Raw genomic sequence first — 21460 nt, 5'->3', positions numbered from 1 at the left:
CTGTTAAAAAAAGTTATATGGTTTAGGTATGTGGATGATATTTTCTGTATTTGGCCAGTTCACGAAAATCTCCAGGAATTCCTTAATAATCTCAATAATTTTGCCCCTTCTATAAAATTTACTGTAGAGGAAGAAAGAAATTGTAATTTGAATTTTCTTGATGTAACTGTCCATAGAAATGATAGAAATTTCACTTTTTCAGTCTTTCGGAAATCAACTAACATTGCCTCTTTTGTTCATTACAACTCCAATCACCATCAAAATGTTAAATTCTCTGTGTTTTTCTTGGATGTTCCTAAGGGCTTTACGTGTCTGTAGCCCGCAGTTTATTGACGCTGAAATTAAAACTATTCATGATATTGCATTGAAACTTAAAAACCCAAGGACTTTTGTAGATGTGGCATGGAAAAGAGCTAGAAAAACCTTTTATTCAACTAATGACAAACTTGAATTTAGTAAGCATAACATTCTGAAATTACCCTATGATGAAAGGTTTTTAGATATTCCTGGAATTTTAAAGCTTTTTAACATAAATGTTGTTTTCAGTAATATTAATGTCAAGAGTTAAGTAATCAAAAATTCTCCTAAAGATCTTCCAGGCTGCATATATGAAATTCCTTGCAAAAAGTGTGATAAAGTCTATTACGGACAGACCGGTAAATCTCTTTCACAACGTCTCAAACAGTACCAATATTCTGTGAGAACTGGGCAAATATCGAATGCATTATTCGTACATATGAGAGATTTAGATCATCCTATTAACTGGAGTCAAGCAAGAGCCTTGTTCCCATGTAATGACACAGTTAAAAGGAATATCATTGAATCCTGTTTCATCAAGTCAAATAATAGAAATGTTCTAAATTTAAGTCTTGGTTTATTTAAACTTGATGCTTTCATAATGAAAAAAGTTGTAGATAAATATAAGCAACAAAATTAACATATTCAGTTTTTACATGTTTTGGACTGTAAAGATACTTTGTAATTTCGGTTAGGGTCAAATCTGTTTAGGTTTGTGACCGTGTGATATCCGATAATCCTGGATTATCTCTTTTAATTTTTACCCTTTTGACAATTAACCATCTGGTATTCTAGATCTCGTTGTGTACCTTAGACCTTTCTCTCCAATTGTATTTCATTAGCTCCTCGACAATGTCTTAGTAAAGACGAAAGCGCTTGGATTTCTGACGATCATTTTCCTGTGGTGTTCGCTTATTTATGAAGTCACGTGCATCTACTGTGATTTTTAAGCATATACATATATATAATATATCTAGTGATATATATATATATATATATCTATATTATATAATATATTACGTATTATATATATGGTAATAATAATAGATATTCTAGATAACTATCTCTCTATATATTTATATAGATACTATATACATCTTATATAATATCTATATATATATTATATATATTATCTAATATATAGATATATATATATGGATATATATATCGAACATTATTATATTATTAGTATATATAATCATATCATATAGATATTATCGATATATAAATATCTATAGATATAAATATATATATATATAATTATAGCTAAAATATATCGTTATAGATATAGTATTATAGTCTATATATATACTACCTTATATAATATATATATACCATACATTGTGATGAAGGGCCCAAAATATCTGGTCATTACAATTACCATAAAAAATAATTTCCTCCCGAGAGTGTGAGGTAATCTTATACGAGATTAAATGAATTAAAGGCCATCACTCATTCAACAACAGCACAATTGCCACTCTATATTTCTTCCTAAATAAAATTCTATCCCTGGTGGGCAATAAATAAATAAATGATTATTTAATTTTCTTGATAAATTAATTTTTTTTTAATTTTGTTTAATAATTAATGCAATAATTAATAAAACTTTATCACTGGTGGGCAATAAATAAAACTTATAAAAAGTTTAAATACAAAAAAAAATATTTTTTAAATTCAAAATTTAAAAGTGAAATTCACAAACTCAGGGAAATTTACTGTTACTTGAAAAAACACAAAGTTTTATTAATTATTGCGTTAATTATTAAACAAAATTAAATAAAAATTAATTTATCAAGAAAATTAAGTAATCAAGAAATTAAATTTTTTCTATCAAAATTAAAATTGTTCAGCAACAATTAAAATTTGAAAAGAATTCTAAGTAAATATAAATGAATTCACAAGTGTTAAATTAAATCAAGTCTGCAATGTGAATGCAAAAATATGTAAAAACAAAAAACGTAGAGTTGTTGCATGGTTGTAGTCCTTTTTTGTTTGTTTGTGTATTGTTTTACAACAGCCGTGTCCAGCCGTCAGTGCAGCTCCTCGCCCTGATTGTGTCAAGTATGTGGTGAGTACAAGTGTGGTTTTAGAGAGTTTTTTGATTTTAGCTTGTGATTCCGCCACATTATTTATTGGCGCCCAACGTGGAGCTGCTGGTGTGGCAGCTGCAGGACGGTTGGTGTGATGGGTTGTGTGATTGCTGAAGGAAAATGAGTATGGAAGGGGTAACTAAAGCGGAGAGGTTGAAGGAGAAATTGAGGTTGTCAGAAGAGGCGAAAGAACGTTTGAAAGTAGAGAATAAGAAGTTAAGGGTAGAGTGTGAGGAGCAGAAGAGCGATTTAGAGGAGTTGGGAGGGATGCAGAGGAGTGTGAAAGTGGAAATGAAAGAGGAAGTGAAAGAATCTGAAGAGAGAATGGTTGGGTAAATGGACGAAAAGTTCGGAGTAATGATGAATGATGTGCGAGAGATGATAAAGTAGATGATGAAAGGGTTTTTTGGAGAGGGAGCGGTCGCAGGGGGGCATCCTGGTTCTTGTGGCGGGCCAGGAGGGATTAAGAAAATGAAAGAACAAGTGGATGAAACTGTGAGTGAGGAAAATGATAAGGTTGTGGTAACTGAGGAGAAGAAAGAGAAAGTACAGAACAGGGATAAATCAGAACAGAACGGTAAGAAGGGAGTTGAGAGTAAGGAAAAATCTGAAGGGAAGAAGATTAGTAAGGATGGTGGGCAAGATAAGAAAAGAATGAATGAAGATGAGAAGAGAGTTGAAAGTAAGGTGCAGGATGAGTGATTCTGATAGTTGTAAGTGGGAATGAGTAAGTAGGAAGAAGAGGGGTAAGAAATGTATGACTAAAAGTATGGATGTGAGTATGGAAGTAGATTCGTTATATTCGAAAGAGGGTAAAAAGGTCAGAATGGAAGTAGTGAAAGTGAGAGTGAGAGTGAGCAGGAGGTGTGAAAGGCAGTATATATGAAAGAGGTACCCCGATGTGAGAAGTATGAGGAATATGGTAGTAGGGACATAGGGGACTTTTTTAGAGTGTATGAGAAGTATTGTGAGGCTAAGTATGGAGATAACAGAGAGTTTGGGCAAGAGAGTTGGGTAACTTTTTGACAGGATTTTTGTTGAGTATGTATGGGGTAATGATGAGTGTAGGGAATGTGCCGTATGAAAGTGTGAAAACCAGGATTGTGGAACAGGCAAAGAGGATGAAGAGTAGCGTTCGATATAGGAGAAAGCATGATTTTGAAGAGGCAAGAATTAATGTGTGTGAGTCGTCAATGTATGTGTGCAGGTTAGAAACGTTAGCTAGGAAAAAGTTTGGGGACGAAGGGATAAATGAGTGTAAGGAGTTATTGCAAATTGCAAAAGTTATTGGCGACTGTACCAGTGAGCATATATGAGTTTATGAGTCTAAAACGTAAGGAGAAAATGAGATGGACGAATGAAAAGTTAATGTGGAATGACATTTTGTGTGTGCCAGTGTGTGGGAGTTATAGGGAAGCAGTTTTGGAGGGGCCGAGACGAGTGGCAGAACGAGTGGTTGATAGGAGTGTGAGAACAACTAACGTGAGTAAAGTAAAACCTTAGAGAGATCTGAGGCCAAGCATTGGAAGAGTAGGATCAATTAGTTGTGAACGAGAACAGCAGTGTTACAGATGTGGAAAGCCAGGACACAAGAAGAAAGAATGAATGTTGGTTGGCGTTAGGAGCGTGCTTTGGGTGTGGGCAATCGTGGCATTGAGTGAGTGAGTGTGAGAAAAATAGGGATATTAGATGTTACAGGTGTGGAGAGGTAGGGCACATAGCAAGTGGATGTCGGGGTACCCGTGTGAATGCGATTTTCTGTAATTGCGGGAAGAAGGGGCATTATGCTAGGATGTGTTAGGAACAGCGTGCAATGTGTGCTGAATGTGGAATTCGGGAAACTAGGTGTTAAGGGGATTCAGTTGGGTGGTCGTCTAGTGTGTGACAGTATGTTTGGGAGAATGCAATGGGTGAATGATTGTGAGTGAATAAATATGAGCAGTGTCAGTGAACAAATGGGTCTGGGAGATCGACAGTTAGTGTTGGTTGAGTATGGAAGAAAGCGGAAGAATGTAGAGAGAGGGAATAGAAGGAAGAAGCGTGAACGGCATGATAAGGGTGTTAATGTTAGGGTGCAAATGGTTGGTAAAGTATGTAATACGGATAGTTGTGAGAGATTGCATATGTATAGCGTGTGTGAGTTTGAATTAACAAGGGTGAGTGAGATTTCATTAGGAAGGGAGCAGAGTAGTAAAGAAGTGATTAGTAGGATGGATGAGTCTTTTCAAGATTTTCATAGAACTATGAATGAACTGAGTGGTTTGGAAGCAGAAATGGAAGAGGTGTTGGGGTCAGAGCTGGAAGGTGTAGATAAGATAGTGGATGACACTTTGAGGGATAGTAGTGAGGAAGATAGTGGGAATCTGAATGAAAGTGGTTTGGAGGAAGTGAATACTGATGGGAATGAAAGTGTATGAGGGTCCTCAAATGAGATCCAGGGGACCTGCCTCCAAGCATCCTTGGGTATTGCGAAAGGCAATTTAGTGTGGGGGTTGTGAGTGTAAGGAGACATTGTCAAATGTAACAGGGAAGGTAATATTGAGGAACGATCTGTTTGTTGCATTTGACAACGTCTTCGAGGGTTGCATGAGAGAGAGAGAGAGAGGAGAGAGAGAGAGAGAGAGAGAGAGAGAGAGAGAAAGTTTTGTCGTTGGTATCGCTGTTAAGATCATGTAGTATGTATGTGTGTTAGTGGTTTTCGAGAAAGAGAAAAAATGAGAGAGAGAGAGAGAGAGAGAGAGAGAGAGAGAGAGAGAGAGAGAGAGAGGGCGTACTTGGTGGATGGATGGTTAACGACTGAGTTGCCTGTTGGTGAGTTCTGGGTTGTCTGCTGGTGCGGTTGCCGTGTCAGTCAGTCATTCACTCAGTTTTTTATCAGAGTTCTGGACAGTCAGTCAGTAAAGATAATCAGTGGAGTCCGTAATGAAGGCATTGGTGGCCAGTTACATTGTGTGCTTTTTAATTGTTTGAATTATTGTTGGTGTTGCATGCTTAGAGTTGTTGGGCCTGTGTTGCTGAAGTAGTGTTATTGTTTTTTTTATGTTGTTAGTGATTGTTTGTGCAGTGGTCTTTTGTTATGTTGTTGTTGAGTTGCTGTATGGCTGTAGTCTTTGTTTGTTTGTGTATTATGTTACAATGGCCATATCCAGCAGACAGTGCAGGTCCTCACCCTGAGTGTGTCAAGTATGTGGTGAGTACAAGTGTGGTTTTAGAGAGTTTTTTGGTTTTAGCTTGTGATTCCATCACACTACACAATACACAAACCGTCGTTCCTTTACAAAAGGAAGACTTACTGATTGGTGGGAGGAATATTCAGTGAGCTCCAGTGAACCGACTGAGGTTTAGCCTACCGGGGTTCTTCGCCTGGTCGTTAGAGCAAGGATGAGGGCCCAGCCACTGGCATCTGATCAGTTATGGAACTGCAAGAACAGAGTCAGTCTTCTGGGCTTTTCTCATAAAGGAGAGATGTGAGTCGCTATTATGGGAAAGCGAAGAATCATATGTCGGAGACTATAAGGCAAATATAAGTTATTGGTTTGTCTTATGTCGAGTCCCCCAATAGATTCTTACGGAATGCGAGGGATAAGGCAATGCCCCTGCCCTTGTGAGCTCTCAGACGAAGTGTACTGGTGTCGTTGCCAGAAGCAGAGTACGCTTTCTTGATCCTCTCATGAAACCAATAAGAGGCAGTGTCCTTGGACACCTCTTTCTTGGAGCCACTGGTGCTAACAAAGAGTCGTCGACACTCAGGCCAGAGATGGCGAGTGCTCTTCAGACAGCACTGTAGAGCTCTAACCTGGCAAAGTCACATCTCATCTTGATCATCACCAACAAAGTCACTCAGGAAGGGGATGGAGAAGGACACAAACCTGGTATCAAGGACCGATGGATTCAGAGTCTTTGCTATGAAATCTGGGATGAAGTTGAGCGTAACCGATCCTCAACCTCTTGAGTGTTTAACGTCGAAAGAAATAGCATGCAGTTCGCCTACTCTCTTCGCAGATGCCAGGGCCAACAGAAAGACAGTCTTGAGAATCGGATCCCCGTCTGAGGACTCTCGAAGTGGTTCTATTAGCCCCATGCCTAGATCCCCATCAACTGTTATATTCTCATTCCAAGGTCCCCATCAACTGTTATATTCTCATTCCAAGGTCCCCATCAACTGTTATATTCTCATTCCAAGGTCCCCATCAACTGTTTTATTCCCATTCCTAGGTCCCCATCAGCTGTTATATTCTCATGTCTAGATCCCCATCAACTGTTATATCCCCATTCCTTGGTCCCCATCGTTATATCCCCATTCCTAGGTCCCCATCAACTGTTATATCCCCATTCCTAGGTCCCCATCAACTGTTATATCCCCATTCCTAGGTCTCCATCAACTGTTATATCCCCATTCCTAGGTCCCCATCAACTGTTAATCCCCATTCCTAGGTCTCCATCAACTGTTATATCCCCATTCCTAGGTCCCATCAAACTGTTTTAATCCCCATTCCTAGGTCTCCTATCAAAACTGTTATATCCCCATTCCTAGGTCCCCATCAACTGTTATATCCCCATTCCTAGGTCCCCATCAACTGTTATATCCCCATTCCTAGGTCTCCATCAACTGTTATATCCCCATTCCTAGGTCCCCATCAACTGTTAATCCCCATTCCTAGGTCTCCATCAACTGTTATATCCCCATTCCTAGGTCCCCATCAACTGTTAATCCCCATTCCTAGGTCTCCATCAACTGTTATATCCCCATTCCTAGGTCTCCATCAACTGTTATATCCCCATTCCTAGGTCCCCATCAACTGTTAATCCCCATTCCTAGGTCTCCATCAACTGTTATATCCCCATTCCTTGGTCCCCATCAACAGTTAATCCCCATTCCTAGGTCTCCATCAACTGTTATATCCCCATTCCTAGGTCCCCATCAACTGTTATATACCCATTCCTACGTCTCCATCAACTGTTATATTACCATTCCTAGGTCCCCATCAACTGTTATATTCCCATGCCTAGATCCCCATCAACTGTTGTATTCCCATTCCTAGGTCTCCATCAACTGTTATATCCCCATTCCTAGGTCCCCATCAACTGTTAATCCCCATTCCTAGGTCTCCATCAAAAACTGTTATATCCCATTCCTAGGTCATCAACTGTTAATCCCATTCCTAGGTCTCCATCAAAAAAACTGTTATATCCCCATTCCTAGGTCTCCATCAACTGTTATATCCCCATTCCTAGGTCCATCAAACTGTTATATCCCCATTTCCTAGGTTCTCCATCAAACTGTTATATCCCCATTCCTAGGTCTCCATCAACGTTATATCCCCATTCCTAGGTCCCCATCCACTGTTTAATCTTCCCTAGGTCTCCCTCACTGTTATATTACCCATCCTAGGTCCCCATCAACTGTATATCATTCCTAGGTCTCCACTCACTGTTATATCCCCATTCCTAGGTCCCCATCAACTGTTAATCCCCATTCCTAGTTCTTCCCTATCAACTGTTTATATTACATTCCTAGGTCCCCATCAACTGTTAATCCCCATTCCTAGGTCTCCCTCAACTGTTATATTACAATTCCTAGGTCCCATCAACTGTTATATTCCCATTCCTAGGTCCCCATCAACTGATGTATTCCCATTCCTATAATCAGTTCAACATTCTAGGATCATTAGAGAGGGGCCAGAAAAAGGATATAATGCTCTCAAACATCCCATTATGATTAAAAGTTTTGTCTCGTTAGAGCATATTTACGAGAGATAAAATTTTTTTTTATTCATTTAAGGATAACATCGAAACTTATTTGGTTTCACACATTTGCAGTACAAACCTAATTTACCTTCATAAAAACAAAGAGACAAAGCATAATTTTTGGCCACCGCTGCCGAACATCAGTTCCCCAGACATGTGGTCAGACTCACTGGACAGTATGGATAGGCCAAGGGAACCCAGTGTGGATCAAATCTCGCTACCGCCAACTTCTTACTCCCAGGTCAAGTAAATTGTTTATAACATTTTAAAATAATTCATATTAAAGAAACAACAAGGGGCTCCAGTAATTAATGGTCATTTACTTTTCTCTCCTGAAAAAATCCATTCACATAGCCAAGAATTAACTACTAAAAGGAATATGTACAGTAATGAAATGTTTTAAAACACCATTCCTGACGAACCACCAACACAAATTTTAAGTGTTAATAAATTAAACAATTTATGGTACTATTATAAGAAATATGATTATTATTTCCTAAAAGAACACAAAAAGAGAAATATCATTAAGAACAACAAAAATTTACTCGATGTTGTTTAAATTTGGCAGAGCTGTATTCTTTTCCTGGCCCCGCTGTGGCAGCCTTAGAATGTTCAACATACTACAGGTGCCCATCAACTGTTATATTCCCATGACTAGATCTCAATTCCTACGTTCCCATCAACTGTTATATTCCCATGACTAGATCTCAATTCCTACGTCCCAATCAACTGTTATATTCCCATGACTAGATCTCAATTCCTACGTCCCCATCAACTGTTATATTCCCATGAGTAGATCTCAATTCCTACGTCCCCATCAACTGATATATTCCCATGACTAGATTCCAATTCTTATGTCCCCATCAACAGTTATATCTCTATGACTAGATTTCAATTCTACGTTCCCATCAACTGTTATATTCCTATTCCTAAATCTCAATTCTACATTCCCATCAACTGTTATATTCCTATATCTAGATCCCAATTCCTACGTTCCCATCACCTGTTATATTCCTATATCTAGATCTCAATTCCTACGTCCCCATCAACTGTTATATTCCTATGCCTAGATCTCAATTCCTAGGTTCCAATCAACTGTTATATTCCTATGCCTAGATCTCAATTCCTAGGTTCCAATCAACTATTATATTCCTATGCCTAGATCTCAATTCCTATATCCCCATTAACTGTTATATTCCTATGCCTAGATCTCAATTCCTAGGTTCCCATCAACTTTTATATTCCTATGCCTTCATCTCAATTCCTAGGTTCCAATCAACTGTTATATTCCTATGCCTAGATCTCAATTCCTATGTCCCCATTAACTGTTATATTCCTATGCCTATATCCTAATTCCTAGGTTCCCATCAACTGTTATATTCCTATGCCTAGATCTCAATTCCTAGGTTCCCATCAACTGTTATATTCTTATGCCTAGATCTCAATTCCTATGTCCCCATTAACTGTTATATTCCTATGCCTAGATCCTAATTCCTAGGTTCCCATCAACTGTTATATTCCTATGCCTAGATCTCAATTCCTAGGTTCCCATCAGCTGTTATATTCCTATGCCTAGATCTCAATTCCTAGGTTCCCATCAACTGTTATTCCCATCCTAGGTTCCCATTAACTGTTATGATGTTCACTTTGTTTGCAACAAACTACGATTATTTTTTTACCAGTTAAGAGGTCGCTGACACACACAACCTCATGTCCGTATGTAGCCCAGGCCTGAGTTAGACGGACAATGAAGAGCTAAAAAAGGCAAGGGTAGGTTTCAGTGAGTGGAAAGTGGGGGACACGCCTCTCGAAGAGGCTAAGTATAAACATGAAAAATAGCCTATAGGCCTAAATTCTGTACCAGAAAAGGTTATTTAACAATAAACTTCGAATAACCTAGGCAATAAACAATTATATTCGTATTAATTCTAAGGCAACGTTTGGTGGGGGTGAGGGGAGGTTGTATTTAATCGGCGCTTTGGTCATTATTATTTATTCATAACAGCTTCTTCATGGAGTAGTCGCGTGAACGTAACGCCCAACATACAAATTACACTTACCAGGCGCACCTGGATTGCTCCAGAAGCCAAAGTCATAAGTCGACACTTCTCATACAACAATCAGAGCCTTTCATTTTTTTTTTTTTTCAGTTTTTCTCATCTCTCTCTCTCTCCTCCGCTCTCTCTCTCTCTCTCTCTCTCTCTCTCTCTCCAAGAGGAAAACAAGTAAGGTCAGTCAGATCTTGTCCAGTCTGACGCCGTAGGAGCACCTTGCTACCGCTGTCCGCTGGTGCTACCCTAAATTACGTCACTTTTACAGCCGCCAATCAAACAGTTTTTAGCTTTTTTTTATTCTTGCTTTTCTCGTTCTCTCAACCAACAGAGTTCTGGCCCATAAGCGCAGCCATTTTGACATTCCCACCACGGAGCCCAAATTTCTTATTCCTCGTGTGGCCCAATCTCCAATAGAAATCTCCCACACACGTAAGCTGACTTCTCTCTTTCTCTCGTTACAGAGAAGCGATAGAAATACTCACCAAAAACCGCCGTGAGTGCCTCGTCAACGACTAAAGGATCCATAATTGACATATTCCGAGTCTTTCACTGAAATAGGGGGTCAAATACTCCATATGGGACGCACGTACATGGCCGCACCAGACAAACAAGCTTTACCTCACAGATCACTGTCCAACGCTATACTGAGCTGACTGAGATCTCCGAGGCTCCACATACACAGGTAGTCGCGGCAGTCAGCTCGGTGCCCCGTTCCTGCCCCCTGGCCCCATGGCTGATTACGTTGGCAAACCAGGCAATGCCCAAAACAATTTCTCTCTCTCTCTCTCTCTCTCTCTCTCTCTCTCTCTCTCTCTCTGTCACTGACCTCTCATTCAGTTTCAAAGGTCCGTGCAGTCAGGTTCTGTCAGCTAAGGGGACAGTCTTTGATCAGAGTCAACAGGTTCCTGGGAATATTGGGTCTGATTACCGCTTCGATCGAAGTAAATCAGTTCGTCAGTTATTTAACGCATCGGTTGTGTAACTTCCATTAAGATCCAACAGGTGGCAGCACTGGCAACCTCACCTGGCCCACACCTACACACCCTCCAGGAGAAATTCTACTTCAAGTTATGTTTCGTCCGCTACCTTTCGTTTATCACCGATGCGGAAGAAATCCCGGATAGGAGGAGGCAGAGTAATTGACGCTTGCAAAGGCTAATACCAGTTGATAATTAGAAAACAGGTAAAAGAAGTCCCTTTTTATCTTCGGTCACATTGATTTCGCTTTAGTGGGGTTCCGGGTCATATATAAGGGCAATAGCCTGCTCTGCTAAAGGCCACATTACTCAACAATACACGACTGTGGTATTATGGAGTCTACTGGAATAGCATGGAATATAAAATTCAGGCAAAAGGCTAAGCGCTGTGACCTATGAAGTCATTCAGCACTGAAACGGAAACTGACAGTTTTAAAAAGGTTTTAAATGCGCAGCAGGAGGATTTTAAGAAAGGGTTTAATTTAAGATGGAAAAAAGAATAGGAACGGAGGTACAGCAAAAAGAATGAAAGTGGTTGCAGCCTAGGGCCTAAAGGCCTGTCCACTCCAGGAAGCATTGTTTGAAAAAAGTTTGCAAACTGCTTGCAAACAATGTTCCCTAGTGTGAACAATAAGGAAGAAACGCTGCAAGGATCCTTAAGCAATGCCTGCCTATCCGTTTTATAAATCCGATTAAAGGTTCAAAAAAACTAATGAAATTGGCTATGAAAGACTCATACTGACCATAGAATAATTCTCCTACCATAAGTGTGTCTATTAATCCACTCGTTCTACATCTACCGAATATCTTTCATGAAAAATAATGCTCGGCAAATCACGTTCTTCTTTCTGACAAGAGGAAGAGGGCTAAGATATCTCATAGTCCTTCCAAAATTAAATGGGTCTTCTCCACGGGAGTTTATCTCCGCATATCTGCCAAACCTATAACAACAGAGGTAAAACAATTTCTCCCATTACAGGTGTCAAATATCTTTTTCGTTACGCAGAATTCCAAGTCAATTACATAGGTTCACGATTGGTAGTTTTTTTTTATTGCAATAACAAGAAACTGAGTCATTTTTTCTATCAACATGGCATATCATTTGGTTCTGTTGCCAACATTTCAAACAGCTCCCAAGGGGGCACTTTCGGTGGTCATGCTATGTCTGGAGGCATTTCCCCTTTCTACAAATATCTTCATTCCTTAATTTCATAGGTAAAGAATAAATTGGTAATCAAGGAAATATGAAATAAAGCATAAACAGAGCAAGGAAATAAACAATCGTATACAAACAGATCGCTCTCTCTCTCTCTCTCTCTCTCTCTCTCTCTCTCTCTCTCTCTCTCTCTCTCTCTGACAAAATAATTGATTGGAAACAATGACTGAATACTGCTTGAGCACGATATGGCATGGCAAATGAACAAGAAACATATAACTTATTTCCATAGCATTAATTAATTACCTTTAAGTGTCTAATTATGTAATAATGGTAAATGAACATCTACAAGTACTGACAAAGTAGTCAGGATGGACAAATTATAGCCTCAGGGCTTGTCTCAAAGACATTCAAAGATCTGCCACACACTTGTCAGTTGTTGCTTTTGTAAAATTGGCAACAGGGCAGATGTTTAAACAACGCCAGAGAGGTCTATCTCTTCGTGGTGGTAAAACTACAGTAACCACTGCACCACAGCAGCTGACCTTTCGGTAACACGCTTCATTGGGTTTATAACAATTTGCTTAATTTTTTTTTTTTTTTTTTACATGATTTCTCTTCCCTTGCAAACCAAATAGATGAAAGGTAGAAATGATTTCCCTAAATATGCTCAAAGGAAAGTTTTTTTTTCTCTCTTTCTTTCTTGAAGGTCCTCGCTGATTTCAACCTCAGGTATTTTTGCATATTAAATCTCAAGTTATTTATTAACCTGAAGTTATCTAATGTTTAACAAGTTACTTTTTGTTGAAGCTGAAGTTATCCTCAGATTAAGAAGTTATTTATAATTAAGCTGAAAGTATAATATGTATGTATGTATATGTATATATATATATATATATATAATAGGGTATATATATATATATATAGTATTATATATAGAATATATATATTATATATATATATGTGTATGTATATGTATATATTATAATATATTATATATATTATATATATATATATATATATTGTATGTATGTATGTCTGTATGTATGTTATGTATGTTATGTATGTATGAGTTTTTTTTTTAAAAAAAAAAAAATTGTATGGGGTAGTGTATGTATGTATGTAATGTAATGTATGTATGTTGTAGGTATTTGTATATATTATTATATATATATATATAATATATATGATGATATATATATTAACATACATATATATTCTATAATATATATATATTATCTATATATCTATAAATAAATTATATATATATATATATAATATACTATTATATATAATATATTATATATATATATATTATTATAATATATAGTACTTAATTTCTATATTTTGTGTTTTTATGGGCTCCTTTTATTAGATGCAATTTTGTTGTAACAGAAAATTTTTACCTGTCATGTATATGCATATATATATATATACTATATATATATATATATATATATATATATATATATATATATATACATATGTATATATATGACAGGTGAAAATTTGCATCTAATAAAAGGGGCCCATAAAAATACCAAATTATAGAAAGTAAGTACTATATTTCAGAGACTGCTGTCTCTCTCTTCAGATAGGTAATGAATGAGAACAGTTACAGAGTAGTATATGTGACCTCGAGCGGCCATATTGAAGAGTCTCAGTCCAGCTCATGGTACTATACTTTATTACTTTTATTATTTTTATTACTACTATTATTTTTATCTGTTTACTATTATTATCATCATATTATTATTAATAATATTAATATTATTTTTACTACTGGTATACTAGTATATTATTATTAGCTACTATTATTATTACTGGACGCAATTTCAAAGAGAAAAATCACCTTTCAAAAACAGGTTGGCCTAAGCACTCCAACCATTGTGGTCAAGGCCTAAGCATCTGCTGTTGGATCTAAGCAGTGTCTAGCATAAATGGCCCCTGTAAATTACAGGACTTTCTTAGCATGCAGTCACTAAGCACTAACTAAACAGTAATGTAAAATCACTAAACACTAACATTCACAATACACTTTCACTCACTAAACACTCACACTTACTATACACTCACTAAACACTTACACTTAACATACACTCACACTCAGTACCAATAAACACTCACTCGATAGTCAACAATCACTGAGCACTCACAATACAATAAACGCTCACTAAACACTCACTTAATCCTAAACATTCATTAAACACTAAACAATCACTAAGCATTCACTAAATACTCACTATACACTAAACATCCACTAAGTACTCAATATACACTAAACACTCATTAAACATTCACTATACACTTAATACTCACAAAACCCTAAACACTCACTAACACTAAATACTCACTAAACGCTAAATGCTCATTAAACCCCTAAACACTCATTAAACAGTGAATGAACACCCACTCATCACTTACTAAGCACAAAATAAACACACACTAAACTATCACTAAACACTAACAATCATAAGACATTTATTAAAGACTCACTAAACATTCACTGAATACTTACTAAACATCCACTAAACACAAACATACACTAAACCCTAAACACTCACTGAATGCTTACACACTAAACATTTATTAAACACTAACATTCACAAAACATACTTACACATTAAACATTCATTCACTAAACACTACATGCACTAAACCTTCACTAAACCAAACCCTAAACACCCACTAAACACTTAGCACACTAAACATTCACTAAACTCTAAACACTCACTAAACACTTAGCACTCTAAACATTCACTGAATGCTTATGCACTAAACATTTGTTCAACACTAACGTTCACTAAACATTTTCACTCAACTCTAAACACCCATTAAACATTCACTGAATATCTTACTCTAACATTCACTAACCACTCACTAAACATTCATTGATTACTTACACACTAAACATTCATTAAAATCCTAAAGACTAACTAAACATTCACTGAATACTTGCATAATAAAGATTCAATAACATTCATAAAATGCTAAACATTCAATAAACATTCACTAAACCCTAAACTCAACATTTTCTCATAAACATTCAATAAACTCTTACTCAGCATAAAAATTTGCTAAACATTTACTCATTAAACATTAACAAGAAAAAAAACATTCACAATCACACTAACCCTGTTCAATTTGTGGGTTGGCAGACCTTTAAAAATGGCCACAAGGCTTTGCAACGCCGCCCTGGAGGAAGACCACCGAACTACATAGTATTGGTATAGAGATCGCAACTCCAGGTATATACCTTCTATGGTTTATACCAAGAGATCCATCCACAGGTAAGCTGTCTACCTAGGTCAACCCGGTTTGTAATTTTGTTTTAACCTTCTTAAGTATTGGTTAAAGGAAGCTTTTTTTTTTTTAAAGATATCTGAATCCCAGGCACCCTTTGAGATGTTCAATACCTTTCTTTTTTTAATCAAGGCTGACTCCACCATCTGGCTTTTGTACCGACATTTGCTGTGAGACAAATTCTAGTTTATTCTGTTTATTTTATGTTATTTATATATATATATATATATATATATATATATATATATATATATATTATATATTGCTACTTTCAAAATGCATTTTCCCCTCTTTGAAATGTCATGTAGATTGTGTAACATTTTTTCAGATTCCTAGATAGCTTAGAATAGGATCTTTTAAGATGTGTGTTATAAAAGAATATATATATTAACGTAGAACGTAAAAAGAGAAGACCTTTGTCTTTTCGAAACTACAAGTGTTTAACTTTTATGTCGACACTTTAAGATTAGAGGGTCTGCGAGATCCGTTTGCTTTCCTAAATCTGTCAACGCATGTGATAGCGAGAGAATTGAGTCTTGCGTTGTTATCAAAACATGTCAATCTTAATTGTCGCTCAGCCTCCGTTTTGATCGAGTAGAGTACGTGTCTTTTTTTTAACAGACTCCTCTTGTACGTGTATGTCTTTGTCAAGTCCCACGTGGGAATTGCACATTTTGTATGTGAGATTGCATCAGATTCGAACTTTCTGGAAGCATTCGTGACAAGAACGTTTTGGGTCATCTGCCCTCTCCATCTTCCGTCAAGGAAGAGATTTTATTCTATCTTAGGACCTCGAGGCAGTCAGATCTCTCTCTCTCTCGCTCTCTCTCTCTCTCTCTCTCTCACTCGAAATCATTGAGATTATATTAACGTAACGTAAATTGGTCACTCGTAACTTGTGAGAATTTCATATTTGATATTTCTTAGAATTTATTTAGTGTTATTTAGTTTCTTTTGTGGAATCTGAACAAACACGATTTCGTAACGGCTCCTGGTTTTTGTGAAATTGTGTAAGACAAGACTGCAGCAGAGAAAGAAGTTGGTATACCAAAAAGGTAAAGTGTGTTATATTTTTATTAGTTGCAACTAATAACTAATAACGGATTAATAATGGATAGGGAGTGTGGTTAACTAATAATTGTTAGGAATTGTGGTTAACTAATAATTGTTGGGAACTGTGGTTAACTAATAACTAATAACAGGTGTTTACGAAGGTTTGGTAAAAACTGATGTTTACAATGTTTTGAGCGAAAAGATTTACACTTTTACACATTGCTGATTTTTTGTGTTTGTGTTTGTTCCATTGTTTGTGCACTATTTCATTTTCTTATTGAAGTGTGTCTTTTTATGTTATATTTTCATTTGCATTCACAATTTAATTGACTTGGTTATTTTCATTGCTTAATCATTGTACATTTAATTAAATTTAACATTTATGAATTAATTTGCATTTACTTAGAATTCTTTTCAAGTTTTATTGTTGTTTAGCACTTGTGAATTAATTTCAAATTTTCAATTATTGCCTAACACTTTTGAATTTTGATTGAATTAATTTTCTTGAATTTTGTGATAAATTAATTTTGATTTAATTTTACTTTTAAACTTTACTTTGTTTTCAAGTAACAGTAATTTTCCCTGATATTGTGAATTTCTCTTATAAATTTTGAATTTAATAATAAATTTTTGTATTTAAAATTTTTATAAGTATTTTCATTTACACCAGTATAAGTATATTTGATTATGATTATATTGACTTAGACGTCTGAAATCAGGGAAATACTTAGACTTTTAAAGTTGTTGATGGAGTGATGCCCTTTGATTAATTTAATTACTTACAAGATTACCTCACACCTGTTTTGATGAACTTAGTCTGATTTTCTGCAATACTGGTAAGTGTTAAGGGATCACTGTTGCCTTTAGAGTATTCAGTCGTTTAAACGTGTTATGAGGGTTCAGGTGTCTGGCTTTTGGTGAGGTAATATTTGATGCAAGGTAACCAGATACTTGGCACATTGTAACAATATATAGATATAATATATATATTATATATATATATATATATATCTATATATATATATATATATATATATTTATATATATATATATATTATATATATATATAATATATATATATAAATATATATATATACATATATATATATGTATGTATATATATATATATATATATATATATATATATATATATATCTATATATATATATATATATATATATATATATATATATATATATATATATATATATATATATATATATATATATATATATATCTATATATATATATATATATATATATATGTATATATAGGACCAGAAGATGACATTGCCTCACTCGACGTTGAGAGTTTGTTTACGAATGTTACTGTTGAAGAAACGATCGACATCATCCTTGATCGTGTATACAGGTCCGAGAAGAACCCGCTGCCCATTTCCGAAGATGTCCCCCGAGATATGCTGAAGGCTAGTACTACGGAGGCCCCTTTCCTCTCTTATCAGGGTGAATTATTTCAACAAGTAGACGGAGTCGCCATGGGATCCCCACTAGGGGTCCTTTTTGCAAATATGTACATGACCACCGTCGAAGAAAGGACCTTTAGAGAGCATCAAAAACCTAGGATTTATGGGCGGTTGTTACGGCCTCTGAGAGAGGTCCGCTTCAGGTTCGATATGAAATAATATATTTCAACACCAACAGTTGAAACTGGGGGTACGAATATAGAAAGAAACACTAACACAACAAAGGTTTATTTACAAGCTTACTAACATAGGTAAATGCAGAATGGTATCTCCTATTTACATAAAAAGATAGAACCTTACACTGCATGTACTGGGGGAACAGTGAGGCAATTCAAATACTTGCTAGTCAATTTGGCAATTCGAAGCGATGGCTTCTCAAAAGGAAAACGGTGATTGCAGACGTCCTCTTGACTCCGTATTGCAGAAACTAGTCTACTTGTAAGGCAGGAACTCCCCAAAACCTCTAGTAGGACCTTTTCTTCTCTGAAGTCTGCTCGACATCGAGATAACACGAAATAATTCGTCCACTCCTGAAGACGACTAGACCAATATCCAACCAACTCTCGAACAACTCTTCTCCTGATCCTTCATCGGTTCCTTCGTCTCTAGTCTCTCTCTGACGATCTCTGCTGCTGATCTCTCAGTGATATTCTGATCTGTGGCTCTTACTGAGGATATCTCTCTGTGACTAACAGGTGTCTCTCTTCTACGATCTCTGCTGCTGCTGCTACGACCGTCGTATTTATACGGCACTCTGGGGGCAGAGCCTACGGCGAGCGTCACAGACTCGCGAGATTTCCAGAACTTCCTAGATGAATCTAGACGCGGTATTGCATCAGAAATCGCGGCGTTTCTCCCGACACATTGGCTCCACAACACGCCCGACGATTCCAGAACAGCCGCGAGAACAGGCGCCTCCAACACAGGCGCGAAAGCCTCTTTTTTGCAGAATTTCTCGAAGATGCGTTTTCCTTTCCTTTATCTTCCTTAGCTATGAAGCAATTACCATCACAGCGGTACATTGACGATATATTCGTCACAATAAAAGAACCTGATGATGCCAGAAAACTAGCAGATGCTCTAAAAAGAAACTCAGTGCTCAACTTCACCACAGAGCACAGCCATCAGAAGACTTTGCCATTTCTTGATGTCCTGGTAAAACAACAAGAAGGACAGTTTAAGACGGCCGTTTATACGAAAGCAACAAACGCTGGCCGTTGCTTGAATGCACGCGGGGAATGCCCGGACGCATACAAAAAGTCTGTCATGAGTGCGTATGTCAACAGAGCCTTCACACACTGCTTATCATGGAGAGACATACATAGCGAACTCGATCGAATTCGCCAACTGCTGACAAAGAATGGCTATGCAGATCAAATGATCGAAGCAGCAATAACGACGACGAAAAACGAGGAGAACTTGATTATTTACCATCGTGTACATTATGGGTCTGCATACAAGGAGGATTGCTGCACACTACGCGGGATAATAAACAGAGGAGTAACCCCAAATGCCCCTTACCACAAAATAAGCCTCAGGATATATAGTAAGCCCAACCTTGTAGCAGCCTTAATAATGAAGAACAGCACAGCTCCGGAGGGACCGAAGGAGATGTGCACGAATGTAGTTTACAAATTTACTTGTCCAGAGGAGATGTGTAAATCTCACAGCCAAAACTACATCGGGCACACTACAACAACCCTTCGGAGATGTCTGCTGGCTCATAGAAATTAAGGGGCCATCTATCAACATTACATAGATATTCACGACAGGAAGCCATCTCTACAAGAGCTCATAGAAGGCATCCAGGTCGTGCACAGAGAAGACAACTACGGTCGGCTCTTAATAACAGAAGTGGTGAGCATCGCTATTCAGAAGCCGACCTTGAACGTTCAACAAGAATCGGACCATATACTCCCCTCTAGCAGGAGAAGGAATACGCAAGCCAATAGGGACCAGACAGCTCGCCCCAACCCACCGAGAACATCGCGCCCCTTAGAAGACATGAGAGGACCCAGCGTCAACAACAGCCAAGTAACATCCTTGCTCAGGTCGCTGAGACCCCGCCCAACACGAATCTGCAGCCGTTAACCAACGTAGAGTGCAGGGGTCCCCAACCTGCGGCCCTTAATGATACTCAGTGTGGCCCTCAGAGCAATATAAGGCGTATGGAAGATTTAAGTGGAGAAGTGTTTTCAACATTATCCGAGAAAGCACACAGTTTTCAATATTTTTCTTTAGCTTTGGATGAAAGCAATGATATTTTGGATACAGCACAACTTCTGATTTTTATCAGAGGTGTTGACAAAAACTTTCAGTTTGTAGAAGATTTGTGTGCCCTTCGAAGTATGAAAGATACTACAACATCAGAAAATCTCTTTTTAGAAGTACATCAGGCGGTAAATAACCTTGATTTAAGTTGGGCCAAGTTAAAAAGTGTAACCACTGATGGAGCAAGAAACAAGGTTGGAAGTAAAACAGGGTTGGTCGAGAAAATCTGTAATGAAGTCGCTAATGCTAATGGCACCCCTCCTCTGAAGTTCCATTGCATTATTCATCAGCAGGTACTGTGCAGTGAGGTTCTTAAATTTGAAGATATCATGAACGTCGTCGTATCAACTGTGAATTTCATTAGACGTCATATCATAGACAGTTTCAGACATTTTTATCTGAAATAGATTCGGAGTATGGTGATGTATTGTACCATACTGAAGTGAGGTGGCTCAGCAAAGGAAAAGTTCCCAGACGTTTTTTTGCTCTTCGTCATGAAATTGAAATATTTCTTACTGAAAAAGGAAAGATTCCAGAAGCCTTTTCAGATTCAGACTGGGTTTTCTGCTTAGCTTTCTTATCTGATATAACTGATCGTTTGAATAATTTGAACTTAAGACTGCAAGGCAATAGAAAATTGGTATCAGATATGTTTACTGAGGTGAAAGCATTTGAAAATAAACTATACTCTGTTTTTTTCCATCTGTCCACCTGCCTGTGGTGTTTGCGTATGGTAACACTGCGTCCCGGGCTTTAGAGTTACATTCAGCTTACTCTCAACAATAATAATAATATCCTATTTCAAATATTAACGGTGTAATTCGCATACAGTAAATTATTAAAACACTTTTCAGTTGCAAATGTACACCCAGATATCTTTTTATTTACATAAAACTTAGACATAGCGTACCTATTTAAAGCCCGGGACGCAGTGTTACTATGCGCGACCACCACTGGCGGATGGACTGATGGAAAAAAACGGAGTATAGATATTTTTATGAAACAGTTCAGTGATGAAAACTTTATA

General features: G+C 37.1%; 1 protein-coding gene across 1 annotated transcript in view; it reads right to left on the bottom strand.

Annotated features, from left to right (window-relative positions):
• The window catches only part of LOC135202424 (myelin regulatory factor-like), a gene marked incomplete in the record, with an annotated part of 155594 nt that extends 144746 nt beyond the window's left edge, over nt 1-10848 (bottom strand). Inside the window, 1 exon segment of the mRNA XM_064231818.1 lies at nt 10672-10848. Coding sequence (XP_064087888.1) covers nt 10672-10723 — 52 coding nt within the window.
• Nucleotides 10849-21460: the final 10612 nt, after the last annotated feature.

The sequence above is a fragment of the Macrobrachium nipponense genome, chromosome 30, assembly GCF_015104395.2.
Source record: "Macrobrachium nipponense isolate FS-2020 chromosome 30, ASM1510439v2, whole genome shotgun sequence".
NCBI classification, from domain to species: domain Eukaryota; kingdom Metazoa; phylum Arthropoda; class Malacostraca; order Decapoda; family Palaemonidae; genus Macrobrachium; species Macrobrachium nipponense.
Note: the sequence above shows the minus strand (reverse complement) of the source record. Positions and strands in the feature narration are given on the sequence as shown.